We start from the raw sequence: 21,252 nt of genomic DNA on the forward strand, positions 1-21,252 counted from the left end.
GATGAGTCACTAAAGAAATTCAAATGGCCAAGAACCATAAAGATTTTCAATTATTAAAATACAATTATTAAAATTTTAAAAATTTAAACTAGTACTAGTAAAAAACACACATGAAACATCTGATCACTGGAATATGAGGTAGTACAACCTCACCAACTGGCAATATTTAGTAAACTTTAAAATATCTATATCTCTCTATCCAAGTATCTTTCTAGACATTTACCTTACATGCGAGTACCCTAAACCATACACACAAGAGTAGAATGTTCAAGTGACTACCAAGCCAGGGACACCTATACCTCAGCTACTCCAAAGGCCACCTGAACAACATAGCTCAAGATCAAGACAATGCTGCGGTACTCTGTCTCAATAAATAACTAAGCACCTAACTTGAGTCACATAACAATAATAAAAATAACTTTAAAAAAAAAATTACCACACAGGTGCCTAACACTTGTAATCTAAGTCCTCAGGGAGCTGAGGTAAGAAGATCTCAGAGAATTCAAGGCCAGCCTGGACTGCACAGTGAGTTCCAGAATGGCAGGGAACCTGAATGAAACCTAGTCTCAAAAACATAAATAAGTAAGACCAGCCTTTAATCTCAGCACCCAAGGAGGCAGAGGCAAACAGATCTTTGTGCATGCTTTCTAGGCCATTCTGGTCTACATAGCAAGTTCCAGGCCAGCCAGGAATACCTAGTAAGACCCTGCTCAAAAAGAAAAATAAATATTACAATACATACGTATATACTGAAATACCATGTTAAAAATTCTCGGAAGAGGCAAGCAGAGTGAACACTCACCTACAGCCCACACATGAGAGACACAGCAAAAGGCTCTTAATTTTGAGGATAGACAGAACTAAATAGCAAACCCCTATTTCAAATGAAAACAGGTATGGAAAATGTGTAAGAAATGTGTAAGAAAGAGTTTACAAATACTGAAGAATACAGCTTTATTTCTGTGAAAACAAAACAACAGTCAAGAGAATGCAACACCGTCAACAGAAAACGCAGGGGCCGCACAAGAGCAGCCTCTTGTGATAGATAAGCGCTGTTAGGAACGTCACAGCTAGAGGGCAGAACGACTCAGATGTTTTCCTTCTTACACTCGGTAACACTCCCTTGGTTTATATGTGCAATTAGAAAAATCGCCTTAAAGCTGAGATATAAAAAATGGTCCCAAGGTTCCCCCGTGGCTTGAAGAAGGGTAGATGGCACTTACTACACTAATAAGCAGGTAAACACTGTCCCAGAATCTTGCTACAACTGATGCACAGTTAGGGAGAGGACTTCCAAACACAGCAAAGATACAGACAAGTCTCCCATCCCTATTCCCATACTCCTGAAGTGCCTGTGACTTAGGTTATGTCAGTTAGGAGCAATGACAGATGGCACTTCTAAACTAACCTCACACTGACCACCAAATTTAAAAACAACAACAAAGGAAACAACTTGGGCTTAATCATTTCCTTAGCAGAAACCTCAAACTTGCCGGCGTGTTTTCAAATGGTGATACCCAAAGTTATTTTTACTAGATTACTTAAACCAGAAAGGGATAGCTACATAAAGGAAAGTGTTTTGAGAATTAAGTAACCTGTGTATCCTAAACTCCAATTAGTTACAGAGTTACTAAGTACAACAGAGCAACAGAAAGTGTTAAACCCAAAAACTGGCTCATAACTATATATGCACACAATCAAAAGCCTGTCAGCTCTCACACAGACAATTTAACAGGCTTTCAAACCAGCGTGAGAAGGACAGAATATCCCCAAACTACAAAGCACTGGCCAAGGGTGGTAGCACAAACCTTTAACCCCAGCATTTGGAGCTAGAGGCAGGCAGATCTCTCTGAGTTCAAGGCCACCTGGTCTATATCAAAGTTCTAGACCAGCCAGTACTATGTAATGATACCCTATCTCAGTGGAGGAGGAAGAGGAGGAAGAAGAGGAGGAGGAAAAAGAAGAGGAGGAAGAAGAGGAAGAGGAAGAAGAGGAGGAGGAAGAGGAACAAACTAAAATCTAGGTAGTCATGTATAAAACTCTAAACTTAAATTCTATCTAGGGCTGGCGAGATGGCTCAGTGTGTAAGAGCACTGACTGCGCTTCCGAAGGTCCTGAGTTCAAATCCCAGAACCACATGGTGGCTCACAACCATCCGTAATGAGATCTGACGTCCACTTCTGGTGCATCTGACGACAGCTACAGTGTACTTAGGTATAATAATAAATAAATCTTAAAAAAAAAATTCTATCTAATACTTTTACCAAAATAAGTTTCTATATTTGGGGGGAGGGGGCAATTATCCTAAGGACAAAAATCAAATACACACTAAAAACTCCAGCTCCTGACGCTTACTTACCACATATCTACCATCACACTTGTGGCAGTAGGAACTTAAACAGCAAGGTCAGTGAGCACCCAGTGTGCAACAGCACACTCACACATGAAACTCAAGCTGCATCACACACTGAGTCTCAGAGATAGCCGTGTGCTGCTAACCCAGGGGGCTGAGGCAGAGGGATGGAGTCTAACACCAGCCTGGGCTACAGAAAACTGTCTCCAAAACAGAAAAAGAAACTAATTGCAGATTTCTGCTTAAAAGATGACAGACTGGACAAACACATCTTAATGTCACTTCTTCCCCAAACCATCTAAAACTGAAAAGCAGAGCCAGAAAATTCTGTAAGCTGGGAAGCAGATGGCAGCTGAACAGGGGAAGAGTCCTGAGGCAGTCACTGGAAAACTGAGGAACAACCTAACTGCAACCCAAAGCCTTCCAAACGGCTTAGAGGCAACTGGCATGAGAGGATGCTACAAGTGGACATCAGAACAGCAATGCTGGCTTCAAAGACTCTACGGAAGGGTTTAGAAAGCAGGCATCTTGGCAAAGGCCTCGTATCCCAGCCTTCAGGAGGCTGAAGCAAGGGGACTAGGAGTTCCAAGCCAGCTAAAGCTATACTGCAAAACCCTCTCCCAAAAATAAAGAAATGTCTATACAGTAAGGACGGCTAGAGGAGTGCTCAGTGATGCACGGCACTTCTTACTCTGTCACAGCACCTGCGTTTGGTTCCCAACACCCCCATCAGGTGTCCACATCAGGTGTCTGTAATTCCAACCCCACATGGATCTGACATCTCCAATGCTGACATCTAACTCAGTGAAAGACAGGCTTGAAAGCCCATCTGTAATCCTACATTCCTCCTAGGAGATGGGAGGTGAATTACAGGAGAACTTGTGGAATCTGCACCATGAAAAACAAAATGCCCTCTCTCAAACATCAAACATGGTGGAACCCCACATGCATACCTCACCACAGCATAGACATCCACACTACAACCACACACACATACTCTCACACACCTTTTATCAAGTTTTTTTTTTTACAAATTTATTATATTAGACACACACACACACACACATATACATGAGTACACTGTAGTTGACTTCAGACACACCAGAAGAGGGCGTCAGATCTCATTATGGGTGGTTGTGAGCCACCATGTGGTTGCTGGGATTTGAACTCAGGACCTCTGGAAGAGCAGTCAGTGCTCTTAACTGCTGAGCCATCTTTCCAGCCCACACACATACACTTTTTAAAAATGAAAACTAGCAATAAGCAACAAGCTCAGTGACACTGTAGGACAGAGTACATGCAACTCAACCATACTCCTGCACTCTAACAATGAACAATGTGAAACCTGTGTTCTACTTAAAACAGTATCAAAAAGGAACCATTAAAGAATAAACTAACCACAGCCGGGCGTGGTGGCGCACGCCTTTAATCCCAGCACTTGGGAGGCAGAGGCAGGCGGATTTCTGAGTTCAAGGCCAGCCTGGTCTACAGAGTGAGTTCCAGGACAGCCAGGGCTACACAGAGAAACCCTGTCTCGAAAAACCAAAAAAAAAAAAAAAAAAAAAAAAAAAAGAATAAACTAACCACACTAATGCAAAATATGGATTGTGCAACCAATATAACATCAGTGAAAAATAAAAGATCTAAGTAAACAAAAAGTCGTCCTCGTCTTTCAGGGCTGAATCCTAACATGGTGATACTTCAAGGCTGACCCACGACTCAGTGCAGTGTCTACCAAAATGCCAACAATCTCTTTGCAAAACTAACCCAGTAATCTAAACCTCAGGGGAAACACAGGGTCCCCGAGAGCCACACCAATCTTGAAGGATGAGAACAAAGTGAAAGGGCTTGCATCCAACCATCGTAAAAGGTAACAGTGGGGCAGCAACATGATGACATATGTCCCTACTCTTCCAAAGGTTCCGAGTTCAATTCCTAGCACCCACATGGTGGCTCATAACCATCTGTAATGGGATCTGATGCCCTCTTCTGGTGTGTCTGAAGACAGCAGCAGTATATACTCACACACATTAAATAAATAAATCTTTAAAAAAAAAAAGAGAGATCAATGGCCAGTTACCAATAGACAAAAGAATGCAGCACTGACTGTTCTTCCAGAGGTCCTGAGTTCAAACCCCAGCAACCACATGGTGGCTCACAACCATCTGTAATGAAATCTGATGCCCTCTTCTGGGGTACCGACCTCAGGGCATGAAAATTAACTCAGATCTCAAAGCAAATGTTGGATCTGAGACCACTAAACACATAAAAGATCTCGCACAAGGTCATAGTTTCTTAGTTGCATAAAGTACCAGAAGTATAAGCGGCCAAAGAAACAAGAAACTGAACATTGCCTCAAGTTAAAAAGTCAGATAGGCATGGTGGCACCGGCCTTTAGTCTCAGCACTTGGGAGGCAGAGGCAGGCAGATTTCTATCAAGGCCAGCCTGGTGGTCTACATTCAGAGTTCTAGACCAGCCAGGGCTACAGAGTGAAACCTTGTCTCCAAATAAAATAAAACAAAAGGTCTATATATAGCTGGGAGAAAAGGGGCATGGGGAGGATGAGACCCAGTTCTCCCTGTACTGCCCAGGAAACCGGTTGGCTTAACTGTAGAACTGTTTGCATTTTCCTAGACTTTCACATTCACCACACCACCACCACCAGCACCACCACCCCCAACCCCCTACCCCTCCACCTCCCATGCCACCCCCACCCTCCACCCCTGTTTTGAACAGTTTTCTTTCTCACTGGCAAGCACCGGCGAACAGGCGGAAAATCAAGAGCCAACACTGAACAGGCAGGAGGCTTCTAGCGCAGCAGCTGAGCTGCTTGGAAGCAGATAGGAGGAATCTCTGCCTTGCTGGAGGAAAGCAGTCTGGCTTAGTGAAGCTTTTATGTACCTGATGTATCAGATTTAAACTAAGGCTCATTTCTTATGGTAGTTTTCATTTCTTTAGGAGGACTGAAACATGGAACCCGGATTCCAGAAAAGATCTAAGATCCTATTCGCTCTTTGATACTGTACTCATAAATCCCACAAATTCGTACTGACACAATTAAATCAAGTATGATATGTTTAAAAAGTGAGAAAGTTGGGGTTGGAGTGATGTCTCTGTCAGTAAGGCATTTGCCATGTATCCCTGAAAAGCTGAGTACAGTTCTCCAGCTCCACACAACGCAGGATGCTACAGCATGCTCCCACAACCCCTAACTGGTGGGCAGACACAGACGGACTCCTGGAGCTCACTAGCCAGTCAGCCTATCTGAATCAATGACCAGTGAAGGACAGTGTCTCAGAAAGGAAGGTGGAGATCAACTACCACAAACAACATAAACTCTGGCTTCCACAGCACACAAATGTGCACATGAGTCGACAGGCATGCACACACACACACAAATAAATAAAGTCACTTATTGGAATTGGCTTCTCAAGACACAGCCTAAAGTACTGGTACCAGTCCCCATTTCCACTTACTGTAAGTTGACCTGCAACTCCAAAGTCTGCAAGCTTGGCATGGCCTTCTGTGTTTAGCAAAATATTTCCCGCCTTGATATCTCGGTGTATTTTTCTCATAAAATGAAGGTATTCTAGTCCCTTAAGAGTTGATTGTAATATTGTAGCTATTTCATCTTCTGTTAACTGAAAAACAAAAAACAGTAAGATGTCTCAGGCCTGTTAACATCAAATAGGAAAAAAGAGAAAAGCTACATCCAAACTCTGGGACACACAGCTGCTTCAACCTCGCTCTGTCCTTCCCATTCCGGTCCGTTCCCTGTGAACTCCGAGCCCGAGCTCTGGTCCCCTGGCTCATCTCACCTGCCTGGTCTATCTACCTGAGGCTCCCCCTCCCTACATCTATCTGAACTGCAGGCCTTCCTCAGTTTGCCCAAATGTCACTTATCAAAACAGCAGAAGCCTTTCCTTCGCCATGCCTAGGTCGTTCTCTGTTATAATCTAACATACGATGCAGTCTTCCTTGTTACAGATACATGCCCATTAAAAACTGGCTTTTGGGCTGGAGAGATGGCTCAGCAGTTAAGAGCTTGGGCTGTTCTTCCAGAGGTCCTGGGTTCAATTCCTAGCAACCAAATGGTGGCTCACAACCATCTGTAATGGGATCTGATGCCCTCTTCTGGTGTGTCTGAAGACAGCTACAGTGTACTCATATAAATAAAATAGATCTTTAAAAAAAAAAAAAATCCTGGCTTTTATTGTTTACCCTGGTATCAAGAGTGGGAAATGAAATTGCTCTAGAATGTCAGTGCTGGAGGCTGGCACAGATCTCTGAGCAGACTCAAGTCCTAAACAGATCCCATCAAACCCTCACACAGTTCCCGTGTGATAACCAAGTCACATTTGGGAGTAAGCAGTGGACACAGGGACCCAGGATCAGAAGGAGCAGCCTGCACTTCGGGCACTACTTTCTTTCACTTTTATTCTAAGACTTGAAATTGCTGAACGAGGACTAGTAAGGAGAGAAATCATCAAAACAAGGACAAAAATGAAACTCGGAGGAAACAGTGGAACGACCAGCACGTTATCTCAGCATTAATGATCAGCAGGGGAAATGTTCCTGCAAGCGAACCTCAACAATGACTCCCAAAAGAACAGAACCGGGAACTTCAAATGTCTCACAGGTGGTCAGATTCCCCAATCAATCATGACTTCAGGGTTAAATATAGCTACCATCTACTTAGATTTAATTATAGGGCAATTTTCTGCTTAAAGTCAAAATTTTACTGCCTCATGTGGGCCCCGTTCTAGTTTCCTGGCATCTACCCTCCCCACCCCCACGTAGACAACGTTTATAAAACATGAGAGGCTGAGATCCACATCAGAACACACCCAGGCCAAGAGAGCAAGCAGTGTCTGTGGTTTCAGCCTGGGCAACGTCACTTAGTACAACAGTATGATCAGTCTACTGTTATCTTTTTTCTCTTTTTTTGAAGATTGGTTCTATCATGAGAAATATTAAATTTTTATGTCTATTTGTTTGTTTTTCAAGACAGAGTTTCTCTGTGTAGACCTGGCTGTCCTGGAACTCAACTCTGTAGACCAGGCTGGCCTCAAACTCAGAAATCCACCTGCCTCTGCCTCCCAAGTACTGGGATTAAAGGCATGCGCCACCACTGCCCGGCCACTTTTTATGTCTTTCTGTGGTCATATTTCTTCAAATTGAAACAATACTTCTAGTCATCTGTGGTTGGCAGTGGTCACACTAAATGGTTCTTATGTAACACACAGCAAAATAATAATTAAGTCATATAGACTAATAAGCTAGTATTAACCTATCATTAGATTCAGAAATTGCTATCACATAACCTTTAAATTTTTAAAGTATTTTTTAAAAGTCACTCTAAAGCAGCCAGGCATGGTAGGGAGAATGACACAGGAGGAGTGAGTCCACGGCCAGCCTAGGCTACACTGTCAGTTCCAGGTTACTTACTCTTCCCCACTAAATCCTTATAAAAGAATGAAACCTCATCCCCAAACCATGGTTTGACAGCTGTTTCGCCTAATAAGAAATAAGCAAAACCCACTGGAACAAGTCAGTATCAAGCTGCCACGGTTAGAAGGGAATCGAGCAAGGTGGCTGACCCCGGGACCTAGCACTCGGGCTGAGCCAGAGGGATCAAAGGTAAGAGACCACACTGAGATTCTCCTTGTTTGAGGTTGGGGGAGGTGAGTATAAGAGAGCAGAGACCCAAGGAAAAGGGAAAATGACAGTCACTTCTCCGTGTGTAGAAGCACAAAAGGCCAGAAGAAGCTGGAGAAACTGCTCTCCCTCAGCCCCGTCCTAGGAGGTAAGCTTACCGTCTTGTTTCGCAGCCGAATGATATCAGATACAGAACCAGCCCCACAGTACTCCATAACAATCCACAGGTCTGTGTTCTTAAAGTAGCTGCCATAATATTTGACTACATGAGGGCTGGAAAGAGACACAATACAATTCAGTGGAATGTTCGTCAAACATTTTAATTCATTCTGTTCAATGCATGGAAAGTAACTTCTCATTTCATAAAAACGAATTATTTCTAGTTAGGACTAACAAAAGCAATCTCTCGAGAAGAAGATAAGCGATAGCTTTTCCTAAGAGTAATACGCAGATTCAAACCAAGGGAACTGTATTTCTAAGTGTATAACTTTTCTTCAGAAAAGAATCACAGACTCTCAAAAAATTAGCTATGAACAGGGACCTGATAAAGGAGACATGAGGTACGTGAGCAGCCAACATGAGGGAACCTAAGAAATAACAGCCTACCACATACTAAATACAAGTCCACAGAACATGTTAGAGGAATGGTTAATACATAGTGTTAATATATCCTGGGAGTAGAGACATGGATCAGCTGTTAAGGGCACTTGCTGATCTTCTAGAGGACATGGGTTTGGTTCCCAACCCCACATGGTGGCTCATAACTGTCTGTAACACTAGTTCCAGGGACCTAATGTCCTCTTTTGTCCTCTAGCACCAGGCATGCAACTGATACACAGACATGAAATTTAAATTAAAAAAAAAAAAAAAACAGCGTAAGAAAGGGGAAGCTAAGCTATAAACCAGCAAAGCAAACACAGGCAAACGCCCAGTGAGCCAGGGACAGATACCCCAAGGGATCCGTAACAGTGACGTAAAGTAATCTTTCTTCTTTCTTTTTTTACAAAAGCCATGATATAGTTGGGAGGAACAAGATCATCACTGTATAGTATAAAGACAGACAGACTACTTAGCATCAAATCTGAACCCTTGGTCTTAAATTTGCTGAGAGACACCAAGTAAGAAATATGTGAGAAGCCAAGCATCTCAGGAAAATGAACGCTGTCTCCACACCCGTGCCATTAGCAGCTGGACTACTGTTGAAAGCCGGGTTGCAGAGCAACAAAAGAAGCTAAAACTATCCTGGCTTCCTTGACTTTTGATTGCAAACGCCCCTTCATCCTTGGGACATATGCCAGTGGCAAAGAAAACACAGCACATAAAATGAGAATTCGTGAAAGCACAGGTAAGTGAGTTCCCAATCCGGGTGCTCTGCTCCCTCTCCTCTGTAGGCACTGGCTTTACTGTTGGGATAAGAGCTGTGCAGCCTTGTACTGCCCCGGCTAAGATTTCCTGCACTGCTCATGCCTGGGCTGTCAACTCCCAGAGAACAGAGGAAACCTACTGACGCTCTTCCTCCAGCCGATTTTTCTAGTAAGCCAGACAAAGGTCCCTAAACCCTCCCTTTACTCAAAAGACAGTGACATAAAAATAAAACAAAGAAGCAAACAGACAAAACTGCCAGGACACAATGACTCTGCCCTGTCTTCTTTTAATTCAGTTTGACACAGAGACCTTCACACATCATTTCTTAGCACATGATGCTCTCGCAGAGGACCCAGCTCCCAGCACCCACATGGCAGCTCACAACTGTCTGTAACTCAATTCCAGGGGATTGGATACCATCCATCTTCTAGCCTCCACAGGCTTCAGGCCCACATGTGGGCCTCATACATACATGCAGGCATACACATAAAAAGTAAAAATATATAAATCTTTAAAAGTCAAATCTTTAGTTAGAAGCATTTCCATACTCTATCTAGATACAGTCCCCATTCACCAACTAAAGAGAGTTCGAGTAAGTCCACCATGTGGCTAAGAAGAAAACCTGCTAACTTAATTCCACCGATCCAGCTGTGGGGCAGGGTGGAGGAGTCTGTGCGGTACAAGTCACCATACAGACAGTAACCACAAAGAGAGAAAGAAGTAAATAAAGCGGAGGCAGATGAGCAGCAGCTGCACTTCAAAGTCAGCGAGATCTGAGATCGCTGCAAAGTAACAAGATGCACTGCCCAGTCTACCGCCGAAGCCTGAGGAACACGAGGACAGGAGGTAACAGACTCATCTGCCCAGACTGGCCTGGAGCAACCGACCATGCTCCCCCCGGCCCCTCGCCCGCACCCCAAACTCCAGGACCTGGCACATTCCATCACTGTACTTGTACATCTAACAGAGCAGAGCCCAGGCCTGCTCCATCAACCAGCAAGTTGTCATGGAACTTCAGGGCAGATCACGTGCTCTTCTGTGGTTGACTTTGGGGCCAACTTCCTGCTTAGAGCTTGACAAATCTTAGTTCCTCAAAAATAAAACACTTAAGTACTCTTGACCCGAATCACTCTTAACGGCAAAAAAGAAAGAGTACCTAAGCAAATATTCTCTTTTTTATACACCAATCTGCTATGCTATGGTTTCTGGAGCTAAAAAGTATTTGAATTATCTTAGCTACCTGTGCAATAGGAAGTAAGAGAGACCTCTAAAAGGTCTGACTGATGAAGGAAATATACAAAAATGGAAACTGAATTAGCTACAAAAGCATACATGCTTTCTCCTATTTTTCAGAAAGAACATGCCCTGCGGTTCCCAGCCCCGCCCTCCTGAGTCGGCTCAGCAGATCAGTCTGTAGGCGGCAGGCTGGCCGAGCCTGTCTGTCAGAGGACCCGAGGCTTTACCTGTCGCACTGCTGCATGATGGAGATTTCCTTGATTATCTCCTGCAGGTCCGATTCCACGGGCACTTGCTTGATTGCAACGATCTGGCCAGTCTCTTTATGAATAGCCTTGTACACACTGCCATAAGACCTGCGTTTGGGGGAAGGAGGCCATTCATAAGGCACCGAGAGGCAAGGCCAGGTGTGGCACAATCACATGAATTACCCACGCTTGTGGAAGTGCTGCTATGATCTGAACCATGCAGTCTGAATGCGATGCTCGTTTTCCCTTCACAGCAACACAATACACATGTGTGTTTTCTATGGCCACTCTATTACCAGTCTCTCTGTCTTTATTCCTCTCATGTGCGGCAAGGCTTAAAACATGGAATCTCATGAAAACCTAAGTCTCTTCCGTGCCAGAATCAGATGAACAGTGCACATTCAAATCTTTTTTGCCTCGTGTTTCATCTTCCCCAAAAAGCTTATCAAAAGCAAGGTTCTATGTTCATTCAGTGTAGGTGCTACAAGAACAAGAGGTTTAGAATCTGAAGAGGGCAGACTGCAACCCACTGCCGATACACATTATTATAGCCTAAGTTGGCTCCTTGTGCCTCAACTGCCTTCTTCACAAGATGACAACAACAAAAATGCAAACCCCCTTACCAGACAGCTACGGTGCTCACTGGAAACACGCTAGAACCTTATGGACATTCTTTCATTAATACCCCGGGCAGCATTCAGTGATATGAGAAAAATCATCTCTTAAATTTCCCAAACATGCTGGGTGGGGACGGCATGCACCTTTAATCCCAGCAAGCAGGAGGCTGAGGCTGGCAGATCTCTGTAAGATCAAGGCCAGCCTGGTCTACAGAGGGAGTTCCAGGACAGCCAGGGCTACAAGGAGAAACCTTGTTTCAAAAAACTAAAAAAACAAAAAGAATAAATAAATTTCACGAACACACCGTTTCTACACACTATCTTGGTGAAGAGAAAATCAAAATAAAGAAAAATGTGGCCTTAGATGTCAAAATAACAGAGCTTTGTCACTGCCAAGAAGAAATTACCTCAATGTCAAAGTAGATTTTAAAAATTTCTTTAAAAAAAGAAAGAAGCCGGGAGTGGTGGCCATCTTTATCAAGAAATGATGTACTTGGGAGGCAGAGGCAGGCAGATTTCTGAGTTCCAGGCCAGCCTGGTCTACAAAGTGAGTTCCAGGACAGCCAGGGCTATACAGAGAAACTCTGTCTCGAAAAAAACAAAAAACAAACAAACAAACAAAAACCAGAAAGTATTATCTATGAATGCAGAGCACATGAATTCCTTACACTTGAAGAGGAATCAAGTCGCTCCAAGGAGCTTCAAGCACTGTTTTATCACAGAAAACAACTGTTGAGCAAGCAGGGAAGATCCAACCAGCGCCCTCTCCTCCTTGCTAAAATAACCCTCAATTAGGACAAATCTAGATAGGCTGTGCCATTTCTCTTCCTGGTGAATGAACCAGCAGCAGGAATCTAACTAGATCTGGCCAGCGTATGGCTAGAATTCTCGAGACTTTCTTTCTAGGTAAGACAAGCAAACAAGGCTGTCCATTTTCACTTGTCACTTTCCGCCCTGCTTGGATCCTGTCAAGGGGCGTGACACTTGAAACTAACATAACCATCGTTTGACCGTAGGAACTGCCCAGACCAACCGTTGTCAAGTCAACTGTCCACCTGGGGAAGACATATTAGCCTGTCAGTGCGTGCCTCCGTAGTTAGCCACTGTTAGCAGGTGCTGTTACTGACATCCACAGGCCTCTTTGAAATACTAGACTGAGCATCTGTGCAGGGATCTCTTCATGTCGGCTCAGGCTGGAGTGAGTTTTTCTGGGTACAGAACTCTTTCCCTCAGCACACGTGTACTGCGGTTTTCCCATGCCTTCTGCTTCTCATTCCTCACAGATAAGCTCTCCGCAGTATTCCATGCTTTAACATTCATTAGCCATGAAACTATGGGAACAATTTGTTACTATCTGATAATAAAAACGTAACGAAGGCTACATTCTTATGTAGCTCGGTGACGGAGCACATGCCTAACATACATGTGGCTCTTAGACTGAAGAAAAAAAAAAGGAAAATCTTAAAGGATCCACAGTGTAAAACTTGACAGAATCGGAAGGAGACGGGGCTCCTTTCTAAAGCCTCCAGCTGCTCAGCTCAGCTCAAACTGTGACTCTGCCCTGCCCCAGAGACACAGGATTTCTTCAAAAGAGCATGACCACAGCTCCAGAACTCAATGTAGTTCTTCAGCACACGCTCACTCTGAGAACAAGCCACAAGTCAGTGGAAACGGCAGCCCTTCCCTGCAGGACCATCTGCGTTAGCGGAGAAGTGCAGGTAAGGTCCTCCCTCAGGATCACGCTGGTTCTGTGAAACCTGCTCAGGTTCATTACATCAGGATGACAAAAATCCAAGTGTCTAATGGTGCCAGTTAAAAGTTCAACCAGATGATAGCACGAGAAAGGATCTTTAGAGGGAAATTCCCAAGTTCTTTGCTGAAGACATCCATATCTAAACAGAATTAAAAAAAAAAAAAAAAAATCAGTTAGCTTGTTGTTCTTCCTAACATGGTATTTCTGACATTTTCTGTCTGTAACTGTGATATTTCCTAAATTAAGCACCCCAAGCAATATTCCTGCTAAGAATACCTAATTGTAGTTAAAGAGTTAAGATTTAGCTTTGAAAAATGCTTCAGCTAATATACTCAGAAACAACAGCTGTAACTTACTAAGCACTCAGTGCGTGACAAGCACCGTACCCAGTACTTCTCTATTATTTCACGCAATTCTTCTGTGGCACCATATAATAGGCACTGCTATTATCCCCACTTATAGATAAAGGTTATAAGGCTCCGAGATTTAGAAGTTCATCTGCTATGACTAATCAACAGGACACCAAGACTTTTAACCCGGGTCTGCGTGACTTCATTACTCTAACATGCTTTTATTAAAAGTGAAAAATCCCATTAGTTATACATACAATTATGTCTACAAGTTTATATCCTATTCCAAAAATAATCTGTGAACCTTGTTCAGTAAAGGTGCATGGACTAACTGCCTTCAGGAGAGTGCCAGGAATGGCAAGCCAATGCTACAGATAGCAGGCAAGAGATACAGTGACTTCCACCACCTCATACCTTTACTGAAGCCGTCGGCTGACAGTCTTCCACCATCATGGGCTTGTCAAGGGCACCACAACACATGTTCTCTTCCTTCCTTCCCCTGCTTGACTTGCTGATGGATCCCAAAGAGTACTTTTCCAACTAACAGAAAGTTGAAGACTCATGTGTTTAACAAGGAGGTAATCCATGAAAATATAATCCATGTAATCCAGAATTGCACTTGTTACTACCACAGGTCTGTGTTAAACATGACTAATACTAAACTCTCAAAACAGCCAGGGAAGGGGAGGCTTTGCTCCGGCAGAGCACTTGCCTAGCAAGCGCACGGCCCTGGGCTCAGTCCCTAGCACCACTGAGAAAGGGGAAAAAAGCATATGGTCAAGTTAGTCATTAGTCAAAGGTATTCTGGACAGACAGATTTCACGTACCACATCAACCATCTCTGAATCATATGAACTTATTACGCATTCAAATGTTACACACTTAAGGTATCCCTAGCGTTTTAATGCACTGATCATTACAGAAGGATTGAGTCCACAGAATTAAATTGCAATGATATGTAGAAGCGTAATAAACTCTGACATAATGTCCTACTGTGTCGGTGAAAGTCTGTCACAGCCCATCATCTATTACTGAATGTCACTGCGGCACATTTCAGAGCCTCCACCAGATATCGGTACGTTAAGAAGCCCACTGGTTCCCAGCTGGGACACTGGATCTCAAGAAGATGCAGACAGTTCTTAATTCATTTGCTCTTTTGCACAAAGCTGCACCAAAAATGTTGACTTCCAGAACAGCATACAGAACTGACTCAGTCTAACTTTTTTTGTTGTTTGTTTTGTTTTGTTATGTTTTGTGTGAGAGTCACGTTCTCACTGTGTAGCTGGCCTGGAACCTGCTATGTAGAGCAGACCTGCCTCAAACTCTAAGATCTGCCTGCTTCTACCTCCTAAATGCTGGAATTAAAGGTGTGTGTCTCCATCCTGGCTGGTTTTCTAAAATCTAGATGAATTATAATCTAATTAGTGTTTCCTGTTGATGACATAAAACCATATGCATCACAGATTCTGTAAGGGAAAACAACAGATGACGTAGTATTAACAAGCCTGGAGTTCACCAAATCTGTTTAGTGGTAAGAGTGAAAACTGCAAAGGCACTGCAAGTAGCAGATGCACTTCCCCCAGAACCTAGAGCCACGCTGAAACGGGACGTTCTTTCTTTTGCGCTTGAGTGTCACACCATGAGAAGTTCACATCCTTTAGCTGCTAGGCCGGCGGGGGGAGACTGGGACGCACAGGTCAGATGTAGTTTATCTATACTCACCCCTCTCCAAGCTTCTCTAAAACATCAAACACTTCCTCTGGCTGCTTGGTTAAACTATCTTCATCCAACTTTTTCAGCTGCCTGTAGATTGAGAGATATGAACACAAAATGTGTCTTACTTGCAACTAAAAAGTAAAGAACACTGTATTTTACAATTACTGTTCTAGGAATTGCTCTATGAAGTCTAATTTCTCTACTAATAACTAATAGTTAAGGCAAGCTAAGGGTTTTTTTGTTTTGTTTTTGTTTTTTAAGTCAGGCTCAGGTTATAACTCAGATTAGCATCAAACTCACAGTCCCCCTGCCTCAGCCTCTCATGTGCTAGGATTATACGTGTACACCACCATTCCTGGCTCCTTTAAAGGGTCTTAGCAGACTGCTCGGTGGGAGGGATACTTTTGTACAATGAGCACATTCTGGACCAGAACATAAAACAATCAAATTTCAGTTCGACATCTATATGAATTTTCTAATAAGATGCGCTGCCCTAGAGTGATACAGACTGCCTTGAGAAGGCCAAGTGCTGTATGGTTGGAAAACTTATAGAAAATAAGATATCATGTGACTGAAATGCTATAGCACATTGCATAAATTAAGTCTATGGGTTTGAATGGCATAGTTATCTCTTGGTGTGTAAGTAACACTGTTTATTCAAGCCTGAACTGGACTAGCTGACCTTTTCCCTCTAGTGGGAAAGTTTTGGCCATCTTGTTTACCCAATTAAGTTCTACAGGTAACACAAAAACAGGAAGTAGAAAGCAGACATTTATACAGAAGCAAAAGTGCAAACTAACTTGACAGCAGAGACTTTAAACAATCTCCCTAAGACCCTCCCCACCATGATCAGCCACAGACCTTCCACAAGTGCCAAAAATCAAATGGGCCACTCACTACTTCTATAGAGCTCAAACTCTGCAACAATGGTAGACACTCATAATAAACTGGAGAGGCTACAAAGCAACATTCAGATTTAAAACTCTGAGACCTCTAATAAAACATATTAACAAAGAGTTTGCTCTGTGTGTGTGTGTGTGTGTGTGTGTACATGTGTGCCTTCTATACAATGGTTTCCTCAAACTACAAAGGACAACAAAGAAAAGGACAGCTCAGGAAACGGTGAAATATGGAAGCAGTCACACTATAAATTTCTTGTGAAAAAAAAAAAAAGGCTTGAACGATCTGAACAATACCAATTCTTAAAAGAAATTACTTTAAACAAAAATAGTAAAATCAGAAGGATATAAAGTTAAAAATAAAATAAAAGGCTGAGCACATGAAATGTAACTAACAAGCCCTGACCTCAAAGGGGCTGGGGGCCTGCACAGTTCTACAAAGAAAAGGAGAGCTGCAGAGCGTAAAGCCTGGACTTGAAGATCACCAACACACTGACATTTGGAGATTCAAAATCCCAGTGACTTCATAAAAACTCCCAGGTTCAAAACAAAGGGCTGAAGTGAGACTCCTCTTAAGCGTCAGGAGTGGTATTTCTACGAACTCTTAAGACCAACAGCTCATATGCTGGGAGTTTTTGGTAAAAGCCCCAGTCATAGCTGTATAAACAATGCACAATGCCTCATTCATCAAGAATAAACTCTTATAAACAGCTTATATAAAGGAAGATCTGATTCCCTTTCAAGTGTTGACTCTCATAGTTTAACAAAAGCAAAAGTCTCTATTTCAGAGACCACAGAATAACAAAGGAAACTGCCAGGGCCCTAAGAGACAGTTGCAAGACTCGATAAAACGCTAATGCTCAGACTGACAAACTTTAAACAACCTTCATGAGAGTTGTGTTTTGCACCTAGAGTTTTGAAAACACTTCAAACTTAACAAAGCTTTATTATCTCTCATGCCAAATAAACAAGAGATGGTCAGAAAAATATTTGCTAAACAGATAAACCAATGTAAGGGTGGCAATCACATAACCTTCAATAGCAATCCCTGTGTTCTCCGTGTTATCAAATAGAATTTCATTCCTTCTTTTTTTCGGGGCGGGGGGAGGGTTCGAGACAGAGTTTCTCTGTAGCTCTGGCTGCCCTGGAACTCACTCTGTAGACCAGGCTAGCCTAGAACTCAGAAATCCGCCTGCCAAATGCTGGGATTACCATTCTTTTTATTCTCTATCTTTCTTTCTTTCTTCTAGCCTAGCCCCTTGCCTAGCCTAGCCCTGCCTAACCCTGTCTTTCACCAGGTTGTCCTCGAACTCAGAAACTGACTGCCTCTGCCTACAGAGTGCTCTCATTAAGAGCTTGAGCCACCACTGAATGTCGGGATTACCATTCTTTCTTTTTTGAGACAGGGTTTCTCTCTGTAGCACTGGCTGTCCTGGAACTCGCTCTATAGGCAGGTTGGCTTCAAGCTCAGAGTTTCGTCTGCTTCTGCCTTCCAGAAGATGCTGGGATTAAAAGGATGAACCACCAGGCTCATGAAAAGGAAATCTCTCCTGAGATGCTAACTAGTAGATTATCAACAAATAAATTTCTATGAGACATCTGCTAAGTGACTGAGCCCTTAAGGACGAGGACTGTAGAACCCAAATAGTCTTGCCTTTAGTGAGCTGTGGTGACGAGGTTCGCACAGTGGTGACGTCCTATGCCAGTTTTCACTTGCTCATAATGAATAGGCCTGACCAATGCAATTACACACACCAAATATTGGTGACGTTCCTCTCCTATGTCAGCCGACATCCCAGGAATGGCCAGCATCCCAGGAATGCATCCTAAGCCTTCCACCACACCATTAGCCAACAGCAACTTACAGTTTAAAAATCACTAACTCTTGCAAGACACCGATCCATCATTAGCCACTGAGTCACACACAGATGTCAAGCTCATGACTGCAGAGAACATTTCCTGCACCAAGACTGCTGGGACACACACCACCTGAACCTCTCAAGAAGACATCTGTATTTTTCCAAACACAAGGTGTTATGAAATGATCTCTCAGATGACTAATTCTCAATCAACTATCCCATGTCAGAACTCTTAGAGGCTCAATGCATTTATGCATATTTATCTCTCTAATAGAATTTTACAGATTACAGTGACTATAAAAGATAACTGAAGCCGGGCGTGGTGGCACACGCCTTTAATCCCAGCACTCAGGAGGCAGAGGCAGGTGGATTTCTGAGTTCCAGGCCAGCCTGGTCTACAAAGTGAGCTCCAGGACAGCCAGGGCTATACAGAGAAACCCTGTCTTGAAAAAGCAGAAAACCCAAAAAAAACTAACAAAGATTAACTGAAACATTTTAATAACAAAGTTGTCAAGTCCAGCACCTGCTGCCTATAATATGACAGATGCTGCCAGGTTGTAGAGCGTTTGAGGACAGCCTAAGACACTGTGCAAGACCCTGTCTCGAAATAAACAAAAAGGGTAACTAAATTAACTGTGTCTTCTTCATGTGACTATAAAGATTCTAACTCAGAGAACCTCAGAATATGAGATTGCATCTGGAGATAGGAAACTTTGAAAGCGGAAGAGATAAGGGCACAGCCAGAGAAGACCGAAGACCACAAGAAGAGGTGGGGGGAAAGATGGTCATTTGTAAGCCAAAGACATCTGATTCCAAACTTCCAGCCTCCAGAATGGCAACTAAATAAAAAATTAATTTCTGTTGCTTAAAGCATCCAGGTGTGGTGCTTGTTATAGCAATCTGAACCACTTAATTCTGATAGTAAAATGCAGCAGTCCACTAGTTACAACGAACAAGGCAGCACCAATCCTCCAAGGACTCGGCCCTGCAACACTCTTCTCTCTCACTTTACTACAGTTCCTACAATCCAAACGGTGGCGCACGCCTTTGATCCCAGCACTTGGGAGGCAGAGGCAGGCTGATTTCTGAGTTCGAGGCCAGCCTGGTCTACAGAGTGAGTTCCAGGACAACCAGAATATTTACATAGAGAAACCCTGTCTCTGGAGGGAAGAAAGAGAGAAAGAGAAAGAAAGAGAGAGAAGTGTGCAAACAGAACTTTTAGTTAAATGAAGGTTTTTGGGGAAAGGAATCGAAGAGAAAGAACTCGCCTAGTGGTTACTGACTGTATACATACAGTAACAATCTGCTAAGATGTATATACACAAAGAAAGACCCAATGTAACAGGTAACTTCCAGAGAGACATCAGAGTAAAAAAGCTAAGCGCAAGGGTTTTAAGACTAGATCACCAGATATTAACACCCCAACTGTGCCTCTAACTATGGAGCAGCTAACAAGTGGCCTGCCTCTCTGTGCCCTGGCTTTATCCTCTTTACACTAAGGATACAGGGATATCCTCCTTATATGATAGTTGCGAAGGCTAGCTGCGCCAGTAAGGTGTACCATGTTTACAAGTTCAAAACACCAGCAATTTCCTATGGCTGAACAGGCAATCTGGAAAGCAATGAAACAGTGCCTGCCGCCCTGCAGCATTCTCTGGCTGTAATTAATAAATATTCCTTTGAGCGCCTCAGCACACCACACTAAGTCAAACCTGAGCCCATCTCAACAAGCCTTTTGTTTGATTCCATGTTTGTGTACTTCCAACAGCTCCTGCCTCCCCTAAGAGTGCTGCCCAGGCTTTCACACACACACACACACACACACACACACACACACACACTCCACCTCTCCGGTGCCCGGCACTCCCTTACTCTGAACACTTCCTATTTTAGTGCTCATTCTGCTGCAGGAAGTCAAATGTCTTCTCTGTGAAACCCAAGTTTTTAGTTGTGTCTGAGAGAAGCATGACTCCCTCAGGCTCTAGGCTTTTTTTTCTCCAGGTGAGACGGGGAGTGGTCCAGCACAACAGCAGTCAGTTCATCTTGACCCAAAACAACTCGAGATACTTCTAGAATCTAGAGCCGAGAGAGTATCGAAACAGAATTTGAACAGAACAAAGTCTGGCTGAACCTACTGTGTCTAAACTCTATTTATTGGACCTCAGCTTACCCACTCCCAGGTTGGTGTTTGTTTGTTTGTTTGTTTGTTTGTTCTTTATCAACGTCCCAACTTTGGGTGTTGGAAGGCTGAGGAGGATTTGAAAAAAAGTAGGCAGTCACTCAGGACATCAGTAATAAAAGCCATTACCGCCATCACTACTACATCATCCTACATGGGGCTGACACCCTTGGAAACTCTAGCCCCCCATAACCCACTCTCCATTACTAGAACCGTGAAACGTTGGTACTGACACAGTAAGGCAGTTAGGAGCAATGACTTGGGACAGAACCACCAGGACACAAAATCCCCGCTCCACCCCTTACTTAGCCATGGGACCACCAATCAATGTTTCTAACGACTTCTGCCTCGAAAGCGAAGCAACAGGGGTTAAGTCCTCGCTCACCCGGCCTCAGCATTCGCCCGTACATCCTCGGGTCCCTTCTTGGGGCGCCTTCCCCGGCCTCTGCTGGGGTCTCCCTAACTTGTCCGCACGTTGCCCAGAGAGTGCTCTCCCTAAGCAAAACCACTTCTGCCCGGGCCAGCGGACGCTCCCTCCTCGCTCGGCAGGTGCTCCTGCAGCCCGGTCACCAGCCTCGCGGGTCCCTCTCCGCCCGGCCCGAGCTCGCACCCCGGGGTCTACCCTCAGCAAGCTCGCGCCTTCCCTCCTCACCCAACTCTCTTGCCTCTCAGCCTACGGCCCCTCACCTGCGCGGTGGGTTCCTCAGCTGCACGGTCTCCATGGCGCTGCCGGCAGCCGCCCAGACTGCCTCAATGCTCCATCCTCCCGGAGTCCGCCCCGCGAACCCTCCCACACTTCCGCTTTCCGCCCCTACCGGAAGCGAGAGGAGGCCGGACCGAGAGGCGGGAGTCACGTGGTACAGTGGCGGGCGGATACAGAAGTCAGAAGCCGGAGAGGTGCCTCTCGGGCGGCCTCTAGTGGCCCGAGTGTCAGCGACACCCTCTCCTTGACTTGCCTTTGGACTGAATACTTACTTTCAAGCCTGACTCCTTGAGGGTTCTCCAGTTTCTCAGATGG

The 21,252-nt window shown here is 44.0% G+C and overlaps 1 protein-coding gene across 1 annotated transcript in view; it reads right to left on the bottom strand.

The window, feature by feature from the left end:
* Positions 1-21,037, bottom strand: part of Stk4 (serine/threonine kinase 4) — an 83,289-nt gene extending 62,252 nt beyond the window's left edge. The window contains exons 1-5 of the mRNA XM_021149719.3: positions 20,922-21,037; positions 15,304-15,384; positions 10,841-10,969; positions 8,171-8,285; positions 5,831-5,995 (exon numbers count right to left, since the gene is read on the bottom strand). Of these exons, the coding sequence (XP_021005378.1) occupies positions 5,831-5,995; positions 8,171-8,285; positions 10,841-10,969; positions 15,304-15,384; positions 20,922-20,956 (525 nt within the window). The 5' untranslated portion in view covers positions 20,957-21,037. The remainder of the gene's footprint in view (positions 1-5,830; positions 5,996-8,170; positions 8,286-10,840; positions 10,970-15,303; positions 15,385-20,921) is intronic.
* Between the last annotated feature and the right edge of the window lie 215 nt (positions 21,038-21,252).

The sequence above is a fragment of the Mus caroli genome, unplaced genomic scaffold (genome assembly GCF_978045245.1).
Source record: "Mus caroli unplaced genomic scaffold, Mus_caroli_1 scaffold_2, whole genome shotgun sequence".
Classification (NCBI taxonomy): Eukaryota; Metazoa; Chordata; class Mammalia; order Rodentia; family Muridae; genus Mus; species Mus caroli.